At 35.7% G+C, this 19368-nt stretch overlaps 1 protein-coding gene across 1 annotated transcript in view; it reads left to right on the top strand.

The window, feature by feature from the left end:
* Positions 1-19368, top strand: part of IFT80 (intraflagellar transport 80) — a 51616-nt gene that overhangs the window by 430 nt on the left and 31818 nt on the right. The window contains exons 2-5 of the mRNA XM_082487362.1: positions 8361-8471; positions 10709-10777; positions 17973-18082; positions 18603-18692. Coding sequence (XP_082343488.1) covers positions 10750-10777; positions 17973-18082; positions 18603-18692 — 228 coding nt within the window. The 5' untranslated portion in view covers positions 8361-8471; positions 10709-10749. The remainder of the gene's footprint in view (positions 1-8360; positions 8472-10708; positions 10778-17972; positions 18083-18602; positions 18693-19368) is intronic.

Raw genomic sequence — 19368 nt, 5'->3', positions numbered from 1 at the left:
AAGATGACCGAGTTACTGAAATTGCTTAACTGATGTTTACTATCAATGTAGTCCATTTCTTGGACATGTTACAAGAGCATGTCTTGTGTCTGGCTTCTCTGAAGTCTTGAATATCCCTCTGAAGCATCTAGTTCTGGCTGTTGTGAGAGATGTAAGACTAGTATATATGGCCAGTATATATGTACTGGCAGGTGTATATATACACATGTATATCTAGTATGCTCCTATTTGTCCAGCATACTAGTTTACTAATTCTAGACTATATGATCCAATATAGTAGCTACTGTATTCCAGTGTATGGATTCTGTTTTGTGAAAGGGAGGTGGGAGTAAGGTTTGATGATTGCTTGGGGTTTTTTTGTCTTCCTCTCCAAAGAGACTAGGAATTGATTTTGCCTGACTTGCACGCAGTCAAATTATTCTTACTGCATGAAGGCAGATATATTCATATCCCCAATTCAGTGAAGAAATCTTAGGTAATTTGTGTTATTATTATTTCACATTTATTTTGAAACAACCCATACTGTTCAGGTCAGGCTTTGTCTCCTTTCTTCTCAGTGCTGTAATGGGGATTATGTTCCATACCATCAGGATTTTTCTGTGCACGTTTCCCCTTTCTTTTCTTCCCTCATCCCTTTTCTTTAATGAAAAATATTTGGACTCTCTTCTACTTGATCTAATTCTTTGTTTGAACAAAATATGGAAAACCATGGTAAAAATAATTTTTCTGTTGAAAAGCAGAATATCCTTCCCTGCCCTTTAGTTCTGTTACAAAATACCTAACCCGTGGAAACCTTGTAGTTTGGATGAGAGTGTTTCTTCCTGAATCTACCAGTTTTAAAAAGGGGTTGATCCTCTATAAAATCTGCTGGTTTACATTGACCTTGTTACAAAAATTGTGTTGGAATAAAAGCTCTGCTAAGAAACGTGTCTTTGGTGTAGACTGGGACTGCCTCGCTGACAATCCACTGGCAAGAACTTGCTGATGGAGTTCGTGTGTTAGTTTGTGAATGATTTCTGGTACTTTTGTGCATTACATCCAAGAACTTGGCATGCGGGTGATGGGAAGAGCTGTATGACTTGCTTGCAGAAGTTGGACAGTCCTTATGCTGATCCTAACTTTTTATACCTTTGTGTTTTACTCAGTTGATAATGCTGTTGAAGGTTAAAGTAAATTAAATTATCCCACTGCCAGTAGTAATTATGTGCCACAAAGAAGCAGATTGCATCAACGTACTAAACAGTTTGTATTCTTTTGTCAGCGGTCAAAGATCTTGGTGGTAAAGCTGTATTCCTGCACAAATGGTAATGTTGGGAGTTTCTCAACACTGAACTGAAAGCAATATGCTGCTCTAAATCTCTGCCAGCTTTTTCAGGCAGAACAGATCATGGTCAATTGTTGTAGAGAGTTTCCATCAGGATAATAATGGCCATCTGCCCATGACCCTGTTGATAGCTTTCACAGGGACCTATTGATAGTTTTAATGGGACTGATGGAGACTTTCCAGCTAACTTCTGCCCATGTTTTGGCCAGAACTTTGAATCTGTGGGTCCAGTGTGTTTTCTTTGGTGAGGGAAACTTATTGTAGGCTTTTGGCTAGCTTCACAGTGAGTTTGATTGGGACAGAAGGTTTGTTACTGGGCATTAGCAGTCTGGAGCTGATACGTCCAGCATGCCTTTCTGTACAGATGGAGAGAGGTAACATGTATTTGAAGAAGGTAGAGGAAATTAATTCCTTGCATGAAATTTTGGAGATTTCCCTGGCTTCTGGCAATAGTTGCACTTAAAAATTAGGAGGGCTGAGAGCTCAGTTCACAGAGCGGAGGCCAAGATTTCTTCAAGATATTTAGTACTTCCTAAATGCACTAAACTTGTGGAACAAAAGCAGGACATCTTTTGGGTCCCTAGTGCTTCCTAGATATATGTGGGGAGGAAAGATGAGGAGAGAAGTTTGACTAAGTAGAGCTGTAATTTTTGCAATACCTGGTGCTGAACTTTACTGTGAATTTTAGGCAGCTGAATTTAATGGAGTATTGCTCACAGAGCTCTTAAGGTGGAAATGGAAGCTTTTGTGAAAGCTGAAAGGAAGATTCATTTGTATCAATTAATATTATGCTTTGAGGGGGCCAGATTTACATAAACAAAGATGTTCTTCAGAATGTCACTCAGTGATCAATATTCACTGAACTGATTTCCATGGGATTTGTATTCTTTTCTGTTCAGTGATAAACAGGGGATGGAGGGTTTCAGTAGGTCAGCTCTTGCTCTTAATTCCTTGATTTTTCCTCCTTTCTTTTTCTTTCGTAGTTTTCACATTTGTATTTCTAATGTCCTGTTTCTGTAAAGTTCTAAATTGTAAGTGTAAATAGTGAGCAAAAGAACAACTGTAATAAGTCAGATCTCTTCTTAATTTATTCAGTCAGTTTTCCAGTGTTATTAAAATAGTATGGTAGTATATCGTGTTCTGCTTGAATAATGCTTTGGCAGTTGGTTGAAGAAATATATAAAGGCTATTAGTGCCTTCATGAAAAACATGACTTTTAAAACTCCGCTATGCAATTTTTCTCTTAATTTTCTCTGCTTTTTATATCACTAAGATATGTAAGGAAACATAAATCGTATTCACAGATATGTTTAGAGAGGTCGAAAGTTGATTTAATTTTTTTTTAAGAAATGTTCAGAAATTAGCATGTTGCAGGAGCTGTATGTTTGTAAGTACTTTAGTCTATGTGTGAACCCAGTGCAAAATTATGTAAGATACCAGTTCTTAAGTGTAATGTCTAGTAGGTATGAATGCTTGGCCTTCTCCTGTAAGTGGATTAACTGAAACTACAACAAAGAGCTACAGTTTAGGAATAAAGATTCATGAATAGCACCATGTATAGGTAGGCCCCAGAATCTTTTCCAGGATGCATTAGGACCTTTGCAATTAACTACTAGAAGCTGGATTACTTTAAGTGACATAAGTCAATGGGCTTAAAGTGAGGGGTACTTGCAGCTTAACAGATGATTTTTCTGGCTGGTCAAGATTTTACTTGTGTGTGACTGACAAATTCTAAACCGGTCCCTTAATGTTAATCTGTGTTTTCCTCGATAAGAATTTTGTGTTCATTTGCTTGTCACTTTCACCAGACTTTTTTTGTCTAACCTAAAGTTGTCATCCTGATTCTAGCTAATATTGAAGTACTTTATAAAGATTTCAGCCATGAGACATAGTGAGGGGAAGGTCAGGAAAAATGCCATCTCCTCCATAACTGTTAAAAAAAACAAAAAAAAAAGATTACTGAATGACAAAAAAATTCTGTGAAACATGTAAGTGATTATGTAGTTATATCTCTGTTAGAATTCATATGCACTGTAGAGTCTAGCAATTCTATCATTGTCCAGCTTTTGGAGATCAGCTTGATTAACTTTCACTTTCTTTTAATGCAGCTGTTTCTTGCTTGCATAGAGCATAAACTGTTGTGGCTATCATTGCCAACTTTATTGCAGTGGGTTGGGGTTTTTTGGTTTTTATATTTCTTTTTATGAAAGTCTAGGCCCTCCAAATTGTCCAGTTCTAAGCACACCCCTAAGGCTTATCATCCTAATGGTGGTGTAGCTGGGATAGGTATTGGCTGATCAAAGCCTGCAGTCCGTGAACTTCCCCCATTTCCCAAGATGACGCATCCTTTAGTTCTTCTAGCCAGTCCGGTGATCGGTTGTTAGATAATTTTGTATTGTTCAGTGAGAGTTTGTATTTAGCCCTTGCATTCCTTCTGGACATCTGGGGCCTTTACTGCTATTCCTGTGGTTAATTTGAATGCTACTGTTTTGCTAGCGTAGCACAGTGCAAAGTAGAGCAGTAGATAACTCCGCAGAAAGAAGATAACGTGATAGTGCAGAAGGAAGATAGGATGTAATTTCTGTTTAAGTGAACAGAGTAAATTCCTGTTTGTTTATAGAGGGCTAATGTAAACAAAACTGTATGAAGAAACTGACCTAGAAACTTTTTTTTTTTTTCCTTTAAGTTCTGTTCTCTAAGGAAATGAGACTTCCATAACTGGTGCTGTAGGGGGGCTGGCTGGCAGGTAATCAGTAACTTTGGAGCTCCTTGGTGGGTTTGATGGAAAGAAGCAACATTATGATGGAAAAATGCCCACTGAGGGGGCAGCTGTGGCATGGGCTGCAGAGCTCTCACTCAGGGAGGAGTTGTTAAGTTTGCTCTCACTATAGGGAAAGATTCAGCTGGGGTCCCTTCTTAGGCTGTAGGGAATCCAGCAACAAAAGCTGATTTGGTTTGCTGTTGCTTATGGAATGAGTTATGGAATGACTTATGGAATGATGTTTTATGGAGTTATGTTACTTATGGAATGAGTTATCTTTGCCATAATTAGATCACAGATGACAAAACCTGAGATCTTCAGGTTTTGTCTTGCACAAGTTAGTACTTTATCTTTTTTCTTGTAGGGATTTTTTTACCTAGTTAACTGTTGTTAGGACTAAGGGATAAGCTCTTAGCATTGATGGGTAAATTCATCCTGAACACTCAACTTCTGGAAAACTGTTCATGAACTATATTTGCCAAAAATCATAGTTGGTTTTGGTTTGTTTTTTTTTTTCAGTGAAATTGAAATACAAGCCAGTGCTAACGTAATTTATGAAAGAATAAATTGAGATAAAAACTTAATGTAGAAAATTTCCAAGTTTTTATCTCCTAGTGTAACTTAGTACTTTCAGTAAAGAGAACTTGTCTTGTAAAGAATTTTTTTTTTTTTTTTTTTTTGCATATGCAGGTGAATTATTGCATTGTAAAAGTGCATGAACAAGTTTTGGTCCTTAATTGTTATTTTCTAAAAACCTCACATTTAAAATTCTGTTTAACTATTACTTATATAGCATGTCTTATGTGTCAAGCCTGGAATTTTCCTGCAACAGCTAATTCATCTCTGATAAGGATTCCTGAAAATTTGCTGAATCCAATGGAAATGGATTATAATGTCTTTACAGGGTTGCATTAATTCCTGGTTGAACTCCAGATGTTTGTGAAATTAGAGCAAATGTAAATTTAATCCTCTTGGGTTTTCTTCTGAGTTGCGTCTCTTCTGGGATATTGTTCTTTTACTTCCTACTTACATTGATTTTCTTGCTGCTTTTTTGCAAAAACAAAGAATATGTTCAACTTTAAACTGCATATTAAGCACAAATCATAAGTGAATAGACCTATTTTTTCAACTTTAATAATACTGATAATTTAACCATTTAAGAGTCTATGAAGAGTAATGAACAAAACATACATGTTTTATATTCCGTATTTGAATAGGCTGCTAATCTCCCACATGAAATTCCTCCAAAACTGGAGAGTCACTTTAAGATTGAGGACAGCTTCTGGCTTCAGTATGTAATAAAAATAAAGGAACAGTATTTTACAAATCTGAGATATAAAGTAAGATTAAGTTGAATCACTTCTTGCTGCTCCAAGCACGCAGCTAAAATTTTCCCTTTCTTAATTGTGTATAAGGCAGTAAGTTCTAATTTGGAAGCTTCTACTTCCTCAATGTTAAGTTGAAGAACAGAAGGCAGAGAAATCTATTGAAACGTTGCCTTTGGAGCAACCTCTATGTGTGAATGCAGTGAGAAAAGCAGTGTCTAATGAGTCACATCATTTGACTGTCATCAGTTGTAAATTCACATGTTGGAAAAATAAAGAAATTGCAGAAGTAAAGACAATATCCATGAAAACTTGATTTGGCCCTGTTCCACATAAGGATTCTGATACAGTTTTTAAATGCACGACCACAATTTTTCCAGATGAATTCTATCTTAGTGCCTAAGGTGGACCTGCTTTTGTATGAAACTGTATTCTTTCCTGCTAGGCTACAATTTACTGTTTCCCTATTTGAAAGATGCCTTGTGTAAGTAGAGCTTACTTAGTAGAGGAAGCTTCTGGAGCGGCAAAGGATGCAAAATACTGGGAGATGAGTTGAACGTTTCCCTGTATAACAGGATTTTATCCTGTACTCTGTGACATGGCCCATTGTTTTCCTGATAATGTGACCTGAACTGAAATATTCAGTTTCTTGCCAACTGTCTTTTCTTTCATTTTAATTCGTGTTTTCTTTTACGTGTTGAGGGGTTTGCTTACACAAGTATTGAGGTCTTATGGATTCAATATATGAAATGCCCTAGAACTCTTTGTATCCTTAAAAAAATAATTCTGAACGTTTCAGATTGGATACTGAAAGTTGATGAACGCCTTTGAGTTACATTTCTGTGTGTGTTAGCTCCTGATTTGCAAAGCTTCCCCCCCACCCCAAGGGAAATTAGTGAAATATCTTCATAATGGCTATGAAGAGCTCGGCCACTTAATGATGAATACTGTAAGGGATGACATGAGAATATTCCTAGTCCTATGATCAGATGAGGTTTAAGTATTCTGCAATGAAAAAGGTCTTGGCTACCGATTGGACAAGTACGCTATGCATCGAAAAAGACAGGTGATCAGAACATAAAACATGTTTTTTAAGGTATAATTTTAAAACCAAACAAGGCCCTTTTGACAATTTAATTGGAAAAAATAGCATTTATCCATTCCTGTGAGTCCAGTTATTGCTTATACACAAAAAATTAGAATCTCAGACCTGAGAGGTGTTCTAGAAAATAACTGATGCAATAATTATAAAATATATTTAATATAATTATAAAATAGCATAATGTATTAAATGTAGAATATCAGTACTGAAAGCTTTAGGAAACCAAAAATTAATTGAATGAGGAAGATGTGGTCTTAGTAATAAAATTATTTCTGTGAATTCAGAAAAAAGTGGAATTAACTCAGTGTTCAGAGTACTCTGGTAGATATGAATATAAGTGATAAAGAAAAGCAAAAATGTATAATTGTATATAATATTTTAAATGTTCTTTTCAAATAAACTGATTTATACAAACCATTCTTTTTCTTCAGTGTTAAAAATCTTTTGCTTGGAAATCTTGCATTGGCAAGATTTGGCTGGATGATTGTGCCTTTTTGTTTATGTACTTAAAAGTAAAATGAAGACAAAATGTAATTGTATTCATTTGAATAATACTACGGAGAGCCCTGATATATGTTTCATGGTTATTTACTGACAGACCTACCAGAATGCTTTTTCTTTGGTTTTAGTCTGGATTTGTTTTCAAGTATTTGTTGTTTGTTTGGCTGGTTGGTTTTGTTTGTTTTTTAAACTGAAGTGCAAAATAAAACACGGGAAACCAGAACACAATAACAGTTGATTCAGACTTCTGGCAGTGCAGACCACTTAAATTTTGCCATCTTGGCAACTTGGTGATGTGAATGTGCATGTAGTGCAGTGGTGTCATGAGTTTTTACCTTCTATGTAGTTCATAGTTAACTTTGTTATCACCTGCATGCACATACTGGTCTTGATAATGTGGTCCTTTACTGAAACAGTCAGGTACTTAGTTTCTGGTTCTGGCTCATCAGGTGTGGCCTCTTTTATAATTCATGTTTCCATATATTAATGGAAAAATTATCCCATCTTGGGTGGTGGGAGCATTTGCACACATTTAGTGTGAGGTCTCTCTGTACGGTGTATCTCAAAGAGTTGTGGTCACTCTGGAAACTGTTGTAGTGGCTCACTGTCTGGCAGATCAGATAAAATAATTTAAAAAGAGTTTTGGTTTGAAGTAGTTAATTTGAATCACTGAACTATTCTAAGCCATGCGTTTGTCCTGCCACATGTTTCCAAGTCCTCCTTTGTCTGCTCTTTGGTCCAGTTTAAATTTGATCTTCCTGGATTTAAGCAACATCCCTCGTTTGGAAAGAAAGACTTCCTCATGCTTCTGTTGAAATCATTAATAGCTTTGTTTTTGGCTTCTGTGAATTTCCATAACAGCTCTATAATGCAAGCAGTAATACTTCCTCAGAGCAACGCACTCACCGATGGTCAGATTGTTCTAGCTTTTCCATTATCCTTTTGGTGTTGAGCGATTTTTCAGATCTTAAAAAAGAAAACACAAGGACTCTCGTGGGCTGCAGTGTATATACCTCTGTTAGCTTTCAGACAATGAAATAACTTCAGGCAGTGGTGTCCCCAGAGAAACATGCAAACTTTAGAGGGACATAAGAAAAATGAATAGGCAAAGCAAAGATTATACTTACCAAAAAGAAAAGGGAAAAAAAAAAAGGCAACATTATAGCTAGTTTACAAGTAGTTCTTCTGCATGAGCTCATTTGTTTGGGCTGTGAACAACATAATTGCATGTTTTGTTCTTTTTTTTCTTGTTTGTTTCTTGTCTTGTTTTGTGTGTGTTAACAGTTGTAAATACCAAGTCACACATTAGATATACTGTTTGAATCTGAATCTTGAACTTTTATTTAGGGAAATTCCACTTGATTTCAAAGTTAGGAAGAGTAGAGAAAAGTGTAGAAGCACACTGTGGAGCTGTACTTGCAGGAAGGTGGAATTACGAAGGAACAGCACTGGTTACAGGTAAGCATTCTTAAAGTAACAAAGTGGTTTGAAAACTAAAATAACAGAAGAGCTTGAGCTCTTTCAAAATAAAGCCATGACAAAACGGACGGGTACAAAAATACAGAATTAAACAAAATTTATAAATGTGTAGAATGTGAGTACTTTATGGGATAAATACAATAGAATGTTTTGGAGAAGTAATTTAGTCTGACATGTTTAGATGATGTACTTCTAAATTTCATAGTTTATGTTGTAGTTACATTGAATTTGAATGAACAAAACTGAGTCTATTAAGCGTTCGCGCAGTGGTCTAGCTTGAAGTTCTCATAAAAAGATGGAAAAATGGAAACAAAATCAACAATATAGATGAAGTTAGCTTTAATAAGTTACTTTTTTTTGGTCTTCATTATCACTTGGGTCATTATCACCTTGTTTAATAGAATTTCATTTTGCACTGTTTGATTGATGCTGTTTTAGAAGAATGTTGTCTATTTTAATTAAAGATCTAGTAAAAACATTTATCTTTTTTAGTGATCCTTATTTGTTAGATGTTATCCTATTTACTTTCAAGTAAATGGTTTTAATATCAGAGTGCTTAGATGCTTTTGTGAATGTTCTGTTTTTTTTTTTTTTTTCTTATCTGTTACAAAAAAGGTTGCTAAGTTGGTACATTTCCATCCCTGCACATGACATTTATGTTTTTTAGCCAGCAAAGTGTACTGAGGCCTCATGAATATCTTGAACGTTCCTGTGCTTCTCTTTCCTAATTATTAAGAGTGGTGTAGATCCAGGAGCAGTGTAACTCTTCTCTATTGAGGCTGGGAGAGTCATCTCCTGGTGTCTGCAACTCTACGTGTATTTTTGTCCTAAATCTTTTGGTAATTAGTTGCTTTTGGCATTTTTGTCAAAAACTTGTATCTTTATATTAAGGGGAAGCAAATTAAATTTCCTGTGGTAGACTTCTCCTTCATGGGATATCTGTTGGTGTCAGAATTTTCTACAGCCTCCTGTTGATCTGGCACAGCTGATTTCTTTGGACAAATTCCAACTCAGTCCAGAAGTACTGAAGATAATTTTGGATCTGCTCATTTCCAGACTCAGTGTGACTCTAAAATGCTGCTTCAAGGAACTCTGTCTGGCATGTTCCTCTGAAATCCCAGAGGGATAGAAATACTGTTCTTTTTAAAGACAGATTTACCTCAGGAACTTCTCCAAAGAAAAAGTCAAAATTGCCTTTTCAATCTTTTTTTATTTATTCATTATTTTTTATTTTTGGAAAGACTGCGTGACACTTAGGGGGAGTATGGGAATTCATCACCACATTGAAGCAGTGTACTCTGATAAGATCAACTACTCTTATACCGCAACTATACTTTGAAGAAGAATGAATCATTGATGATACTGTATCATGTGAAATATTATTTATGGCTGTATTTTAATGGTATCAAAAGTGCACAAATAAGATTTTTAAATTTTTTTTTCTTACACTTTTTAAACACTTAGAAGCTACGTCAGCCAGATATAAAAACCTGAAATCTGGTAAGCAAATTACCTTTGAATGGAAGAATGGCATTAAGTGTCTGGGTGTACCTTTTTCCTCATTAATTGAATCTGGGAGGCCTAAATGAAGGCCCAGAGCTGTACATTTTAAATATGATAGCGCAGTAGGAAATCTGTGTTCTTAATGCATATATAACTATGCTGTATAATGTGTATATTAGAACTTAATCTTTAATAAGTAAACGAAGTTTCTTGGTAACATGCAGTTATGTTATAAAACTTAAGCCTTCCAAATGGAGCCTTCAGTTATCTTAAGTTTCACCATTTATCAACTGTGAAGACTCCAGTTTAATACATAAAATCTGCTCCTACTCTCTTCAGACTCCTCAGAGACTCATTTAATCAGCCTCTGGGCCATTGAACTGTAAATAGATGAAAAGTACTAGCAATGCTGAATAGAAAATACAGAACTTGGGATACTTAAATAGCGATGGACTTTCTCTTCCCAGGAGCAGCTTCAGATAAGAACGCTATAGGGATTTTCAGGAGAGGAGGAGACTTGTTGATAGTAGTCTTAAATATTTTTTCCTTAATGTGCAAATAGATAGTATATTAGGAAGACTACGTAAACAATATTTACCTGTAAAAAGACCTGGACTTACTTTAACTCTAGCATTTCTTAGATAAATACAAGTGCCGTGTCTGTTTGACTTATTATTGCATGTAAGTTGGTGATTTCTGTGATAATTTTACAGTTGGTGAAGATGGCCAAGTGAAAATCTGGTCCAAAAGTGGAATGCTGAGATCCACTTTAGCTCAGCAAGGTAAGTTAATTTTCTTAAGTTCCATCAGAACTTTTTAATTTGGGTTGTTATGAAATATATTTTAATAACAGATCCTAAATCTGGCAGTAATGGTTTGTTTAAGAATTTTAAAGCCTAGATAAACTTAACTAAAATTAAACGTAAATCATAGTTGAATACAGGGGGAAATGGATTTTTAATAAGATGATTATCTTAAAAAAAAAAAAAATTCAAATTTTTACACAATCATTTCGGTTCCACCCTAAGGATTCTGGAAAGGCTAAAGAACTAAAAATTAAAAAAATCCAGTTTTTAGTACCAAACCACAGACTCTTATGGTAAAACTGAAAAAAAAAATAAAAAATTAAGCATTCTTGCAGTGCTTTTAAAGATTTAAAAAATGCAAAGTGCATGTACATTAGTTGCTCTGAACTGTAAAACTCTTAACAGCCCTTGGTTCATCTATCTGTTTAACCCAGTAACTAATTTAGTATATGCAAACAGTCTTACTGAAGTGAAACAATCCCCGTGCTTAAGTTCTTTGTTGAACAGCAGCCATGGAGACCTAACCTTGGTCTTGGCTTTGTAACAACAGTTTTATGCATACTAGACCCTTCCAGTTATTTTTATTTAAGTCAATTTGAAATCACATTATTATAAAGTGCAACAGTGTAAGCTGCAAATATATATTTATACAAATTATGTTTGATATTTTTTAAATTCTATTTTTTTATAATCATAATTTCTAACATTTTTGTACTATTTCAGTGAGGGCACTGAGCTAGATTTTGTTTTTCAGACTTCATACATTGAGATCATGTGACCTTTTGACATTTTTTAAGAAACCACATGCACCTGGGGTTGGGTTAAATGTCAGACCCTTATCTCTTTCTAAAACAAATTATCTAAATTCTTTCAACCTGTTGAAGGCATTTTAACCACAGGAGTGAATGTAAAATGTATTTCAATTCTGTTAGGAAAGTTCATATTCAGATGCAATGTTTTTTTCATGCTTACAATGTAGAAAGATAAGACAACTGAACTGTAATTTTTGAAAAAAAAAAAAAAAAAAAGTTGAAGCACACACTTCACTATTTCTCAGTTGGTATTGTTTCAAGCTTTATGTCTAACTGTGCTTATCTGAGGTTGGATAAAGCTTATAAAGTAAGAGACATGTTCCAGTTTGAATTATGCAAGCTGAATTTTCATTGATTTCTTAGCATTTCTGGTACAGTATAGAAGTACATTTGAGGCCCTGTGGAATAATTGGGAGGTTTTATTTGCATTTTAAGATAAGATCCTGTGAGGCTCAGAAACCCTTTAAACTTTAATTTTATAGGATCAAATTCCCACAGACCACTCTGTAGCTATTGACATACCTGGGATCAGGATAGGATTCTGCAGAAATTGTTATGTTAAGAGAGGTATATCATATTTAAGCTATTTTTTTACTTCTTTTATCATCTTCTTGGGAAATGAAAGGATTTCCATTGCTAACATTCTTTCTACTCATTCCACTCTTTGTATTAGAAATAAATTTTCAAGCTCTTATCTTTGGATGATTGTCTACATGCCTATTCTATCTTTAGATTTTTACTCATTACAAAACCATGAACATACATTTTTCCCTTTTTTAACTTCTTCAGTACTTATATGGGGCACTCTGGCCACACGTCCCTCCATCATGCTGATGCATGGAATAAAGTTAGTGTGACATCGTAGCCTCTACTGCAGTCAGCCTCGAGCTGTAATATTGCTGTTATGGCTGTGTTGTTCTTTGAGCCTGATCTTACTTCTTCATCCTTAGATTATCTTAATATTCTTCTTTCTTTTCCTCGTTTTCCTTGAAATGAAAGTTGTTGTGTTTTGTTTTTTTTTTTAAAAATGCTGTATTTGCAGTCTTTTGGGCTTCTAGTTGACACGGTATACTAATACATTTTGTTGAGGTAATTTTTTTCATGGATCTCTGTGGTATATGTTGGTAACCCACATGCTCATGCTTAAAGCAGGATTTCTCTGTGTGTTCTGTGATGTATGCATTGCAGCATGACGCTGCGCTCAAAGTGTCTGTGTTCCTTTGGAGAGAGCCACCAAACTCTGAAGAGTAGGAAGTATTGAAGGTCCACAATTGAAAGGAGAGATGGCTATAGCAGCACAAATTTTTACAGTGCTTTGTAGACTCTGACACTAAGATTGTTTGGGTGAAGTCTGTAGTGTCAGTGGTGCCACCTGCAGTAACCGAGTCTTTCGCAGGCCAAACGTCGGGTTAGTAGTACCCATGCTGAGCCCACAATTGCGTAGTCTCTCTTGAGATGTCTGTCAAAAATTGCTACTGCTGAGGTTCGCAAACCACTGGCTGTCTCACCCTCAAAGTCCCTTACAGAGTTCAAAGGTGTTGGTCAAGCTGAAAATTAAGTAGAGTGCAGGTGTGCCTACCGTCAAGATTATTCTGTAGCATCATTTCTGCAGTTTATCCCACCAGTCAAGCTGACAGCTTTGCTGCTAACTTACTTTTATTCTAAGATCTGAGAATCGTCAGGGCAAGCAAGCCTCGTGGACCCATCCAAAGTATTTAGTTGCTAGAGCACCTGCTTAAATCCTGGTAAGTAGTCCCTAGTTCCAGTCAAGACAGGAGTAATTCCTTGCAGGAAAGTCTTATTTTAAATCCAAGCGATTAATTTATTTCTTGTGCCATGAAAACTTACTTTCTTTAAGAGCATTTGGTGAAGGATATCACCATAACCTTTATGACAATACACATAGGTTGTGCAGACCAAGTCAGTGCTCTCTATGTGCTTTTTGATTCTCAGTGAAGCCATGACTTCCCATTATAAAATTCTATGACACTTAGTTATTATTTCAACATCATTATCCACAGACCCATTGTTCCTGTGCCGCGTATTCTACCAGTTTACCTCAGATGGATTTCTAATTCTTCAGGTGATTTCTGTCACCTTTCTTTCAAATTGAATTTGTCATCTAGTACTCAAGACTCTCTGTTTCTTGAGTACTTACCTTTTGGCCCTTCTGACTTTCTGATGGACTTCCAGTGACTAGTATGCTGGGTAAGCACCAAGGACTAATATGAATAATTGGTGTATAGGTTGCCTTTTTGGTTAATGGAAGCCAAATCACAACACTTGCAACGTAAACAATTTAATTACAATACGTTTATAGTGAAGTGAAACTTTCTTTTTAAGGGACAACTGTATTCCAAATGCAGCTCCTATTTATTGTGATGCCACAGAGAGACATAAAATTGTCTGAATCGATGTTTCTGCTTCTGTGAAAATCACACAGGCTTACTGTTGTAATTACCAAAGTATCTGCTGTGGCTGAAAGTGTCAGTGACTGCTTTATCACCCCTGCACTCAACCCTGGCTCTTTCTCTGCCATATGCATTGGCCACGAGAATGATTCACTGGGGATTAACATCTGCTAGCAGAGCACCGAGATGTGAAGAAGCCTACCCTGTCTGCTTAACGCTGATGTTCGTCCTTCAGTTCCTCTCTTCAGATCTCACCTTTTCTGCTTTTCCCGCATCTTTTCTCGGAGAGTATTTTTTTTCTGAAACTGTTTATCACCAGTATAATATATATATTCCCTGCAGTTTGTCTGTTCTGCTGAATGTTTCTTTCCACAGCAATGCAATGTCTTGGCAGTCTTTTCCCAACCAAGTTCTTGTTAAGTGCAGAAGGAAATGAGTTAACTTAGCTCCTGCTGTTAAGCCCTGGAAATTGTGGTTAAGTAGTCAGCTGTCATAAAAAAGTTAAACATTTGGTTTAAATATAAAAGTCTTCTGATTGTTAAATCAGCATTAGAGCAGGACAAAAATTAGTTTATTTAGAATTTCTGTACAGCTGGTGACAGAATTTATGTCATTTTCAACATAAATTGCTGCCAGTATGAAAACAGCTAGTGCCAGATTTACTTAATATGTTGTACATTTCTGTGAGTTGTCTCCTATAATGGTTGACAAGTTAGAAAGAATAATTACAGAAGTCTGTATTTCTAAGTAACATGAAAGAAATGCCTTCCTAAAAGAAAATGTCTGAAGTACAATAATATTCAGGAGCAATAACACCAGGTCTCAGTTTAGAATTTGAATATTTGGAAGCTCTAATGAGGTTTAGTGTGCTGAATTGATTTGTGGTAAAATTACCTTTTTGTTCAGAGAGAAAATTCAAAGGCTTAAGTGGTAAGATACCAGATGATTTTAGGACAGCCAATATAGCATTCAGTCATTTAAGTGTCTAAGTCTCATCAAAATATTCCCACAAAAACATACGGAATTTAATATGCCAAATGTGTCTTTGAAAATTTTACCTCGTAAGAGCATTTCTTAAGCCTTTGGGGGGGATTATTATCATAAAATAAAGATATATAGAAATTGTTTATTTGATCAGTTAATTCATTTGATCAACTTGATGTGTAGTTATCAGCTGAAATATGCATGAGTCCCTAAGAAGTGCATATCTCTGAAAACTTAGGAGAAATTCTTTCCATTTACCTCTTCTAAAATCATGAAATTGTTAAATACCATAATTTAGGTTGTAACAACTGCTCTTTCTGAGGTTGCTTATTTCTCAAACAGAACTTTTGTGGTACAAATCAGTTGTGTTAATGTAGCTGTGCCATTTGTGCCATTTGAGGCTCATTGGGATATTCTGCCTAACCTCCAAATCTATTCCAGGAGGCGATGGATCTCCCCCAGGTCCTGTGTCGTGTCCATAAGCTCCACGTGGGTATCTGAGAGTCCCCTAGGTGCAGCACATTGCCTAGGTGCTTGCATTTAGACAGATGAATCGTGTCTTCAAAGGCCCCATTTCTGCCAGTGAGGATCTTAAGGCTGTTAGAGAAAAACAGAAGCCTGAAATAAGCCTTCTCGTTCCCATTTCAGAAGATAATGCAAGCAAGTTTTACAAAAGGAAAGAGAGTGGTCTGACATTCTCCCTCCTTGCAGTTTTATATGCAGTGTGATGTTGAGGCCGTGCTGAAACTTGCTGTCCATTGTTACAGGGCTTTTGCTGTGATAGAAATAAATGTTTGGACATGCTCTTTACCTAACTTTCTTAGTTTTATTTGCAAGGGATCAAGTAGCGTAATACTTTGATTCTTCTTCTTCAGGGGAGACTAATCCTGTCAAGTACTATGGAAAATATTTGCATAGTTGGCAAGTCTGATTTTTTTTTTTTTTTTTCCCTGGATGATTTTTCCGTGTCATTTTTTACTTTCCTCTATTTTCAAAAAAGGTCACTTGAAAACTGCAACATAACATGATTTCAAAACGGAACAGTCAGTTTTATTCTAGATGTACCATTCTCGAGTTTTCAATCTGCAAACAAAAATATTTTCAATTAATTGTCAAAAGTTCTGTGAAGTCTACAGGCCACTCTTTCTAGTTTTATTTGTTGTCATTTGTTTTGCAAGTTGCTTGTGTATGGGGTGTTTGGGTTTTTATACGTGCAGCAAAACAAAAATGTGTTCTGTTAGAGACTTAATTATGGAACCCCAACATCTTACAAAGAATAATTTAGGTGCAATACAAAGCTTTTTCTACCCACATTTATGTTCAGTCTCACCATTTTAGGTGAAAAGAGGTATTTTCTGATGTTGCTAAGTATTAGGATGACTGCTGTCACATTGATTTTTCTGTCTTTCGAGTGTCAATTGTGAATAAAAATTGTATCAGAGTATAAAAGATTAAGTAAATATAAAATGCAGCTATTACTGTTTGTTTTCTGGAGCTGTGTAAAACTGTTCACTTATAAAAAGTTTTACAAATTAATAGCGTGGTACATGGCAACAGATAATGAGGTTTGAGAGAGATGCAGTATCAGAAACCCACTATTAAAATGATAGGTGGTGGCATGGTAGACCATCTACCTGAGCTGCTGGGCTTACTTCTGATACAAATATTTGTTGGTTTTAAATTAGGTATGGGTCGGCATCACAGTCAGTTGTCTCAGCATTGGATTTAATCATATTGTAGGTATTCTGGCAAATGAGTTTGCGGGAATTTCAAGGTAAATGTGAAGTGGTTTAGTGGGTATTTGTAGGAAGTGTCTGCAAACTAAACAGCAAGAGAGAAGATCTGAAGATGTGACAGCTAGGCATTGAAGGCTGGCTTTGTGATCAGGTGGGAAGAGTTAAAATTTTAATACTGTATGAAAGATGCCACAATGCGGATAGACCTTAAAAGTAAACTGACCATGAAGGGCTTTGTTTGATATAATAGAGAAAATTGTACAGATGGAAGGGGATGTCACAAATCTTTGTAGTGTCCTGGTTAACCATGAGCCAGGGGATCAGTACATCAAGGTGAGAGAGAAGCACCTTAAAGATGAAAGGTGACCCAATGGTGAGAAGGACAATCCCATCTTATTTCACTCCATTATGTCTTGGAATAAATTGGTCAGATTTTTATTTGTATTTTAGGAGCCGGGAAACAAAGACAAATGGGGCTATATACATGAGGTTCAGTGAAGCTGAAGAAACAAAATTGTCTAGTTATGAAGATGATTTGACTGAAGAAGAAATCTTATAAGAGGAGAAGAAATTTGGTGAACTTAATTCTTCCAGAGGTGGTTTTAGAGAGAGCATGAAATGAAGAAGCAAGTGGTAAATGTAGTCAGAGTCTGCTAGGACAGACCTTGCAATAAAATCAGTAGGTCTTAAGTGATGCATTGTAAAAATGGATAGGTGCAATATGAGAAAAGGAGATACTTGTAGCAGTAGTAAAGTGATACGTGTTTTCAGTAACCCAGATGTAGTAGACAAGCCATCAATTCATTGTTAGTTTTGCATAGAATTTTGTTCAGAGTTAAATTTAGAGTGGCCCCGTTGAAAGTGGTAGGTATTTGATGGTTTACTCAAGTGAATTTGCCAGGACTTCACTCTATGTATTTTTATGTCCTTGAGGAGCGTTGGAAGGATATGCAGCATGAGCTAAAGCCTTCAGAGTTGTCCTTCTGGGTTGTGTCTGTCTCTTACTGCTGTTCCTGTGGCTGGCTAAAACATCAAGTGAACCAGTCAACGTGGCCATAGGTGCAGTCAGACAAGTGTGGAGGACAAATGGTTGCCCCCAGTTTGGCTTTCTCCCACTCCTGAATTTTTGATGTATGATTTTAAGTAACCAGTTTGAAATGGCTACAGCAGTTTCTGCATAATTTGATAAGTCATAAGAAATGTGATGTTTCTTTCTTTCTGTCTACAGGAACACCAGTGTACTCAGTTGCCTGGGGACCTGATTCTGAAAAAGTGCTCTATACTTCAGGGAAGCAGCTGATTATTAAACCGCTTCAGCCAAATGCTAAAGTTTTGCAGGTATCATTAGTATATTAAGGCTGTCTCACACTTCCATGTGAAAAATTTTTTTAGTTATTTACAGTTTTGCCAAAAATTGTTTGTGCTAAAATTTTCCATGTGACATGTGTACCACTCATTTCTCACCCCCTGCTGCTATCCCCCTCTCACCTTTTTTTTTTTGTGTTTTGAGAGTAAGGGGATTGTTCATCCCCTAAACAAAAAATTTTCGTAAATAAAGAAAATGCAAAAAGACACAGAAGCCTTTCCCTTTTCATTTGTGACGAAAAGGCAGAGAGATACAGCAGCAATAATTTAGAACATCCTTTTAGTGCAGATTGTTATGCTTTTATTAGGCCGTGTTCAGGCTGTATTTAATATATTTTTCTGCAGAAGAGATGACGTCTGTGCATTTGTGCTGTTGAAAACCCTGATCTACATTGGAGTGTATGAATGCCACTAAATGATGAATGATAAATATTAAAAATAGAAGTTGTCAGACTTGTGGCATCTATGTTTAATTTATTTTTTTCCATTTCAGTGGAAAGCCCATGATGGACTTATTTTAAAAACTGACTGGAACTCGGTTAATGATCTTATTCTTTCTGCAGGTGAAGACTGTAAATATAAGGTGAGTACTGGTTAACTTTTTAGGTAGACTAAATGACCGAAAAAGATATTAGGCATTTTGATGTTTTCTAATTTTAATAATACTTGGAAGCTCAAAATTAAATGAGAAGTCTTTCAGTTTTCAAGAAAAACTTGTTACCGTAAGTTGTGGTATTTGTAAATACATCTTGCTCTGCCTAGTAGCATAAAATTAGATTTATTTTTTTAAAAAAGTACAGCAGATAAAAATAGGTAAAATGCAAGTGAAACAAACTTCGAAGGGAAAATATATAGAAATATAGAAATTATTACTTGAAATAGTATAAGCTATGGCATATACTGAAAAAGGTAATGACATAAAATTAGAGGAGATAAAGCTACTGTTTTTCATTCAGGAGCATTAGTGAATCCCTTAGGAATTTTTTTGGTTAGTATATTCTGTATCCAAAATGGAAAGCACATATTGTGTTTCTTCCCTTAAGTAGGAATATAATTTTAATTGTGTCATATGTTGGTTGTATCATTCTATAAGTGTATAATGGCTGTCATGAAAACATACACAATTAAGAAATTAAAAGAAAATAATAATTGGAGTGTTAAAATCAAATTACGTCACTCTGAACGGGCTTGCTGGTATTCTGTTGATTTCAATCAATGAGAAAACCTCTTTGGTTTGGAAATTTGAGGAGGTGTGCCAC

The sequence above is a fragment of the Vanellus vanellus genome (assembly GCF_965231255.1).
Source record: "Vanellus vanellus genome assembly, chromosome: 8".
NCBI classification, from domain to species: Eukaryota; Metazoa; Chordata; class Aves; order Charadriiformes; family Charadriidae; genus Vanellus; species Vanellus vanellus.
Note: the sequence above shows the minus strand (reverse complement) of the source record. Positions and strands in the feature narration are given on the sequence as shown.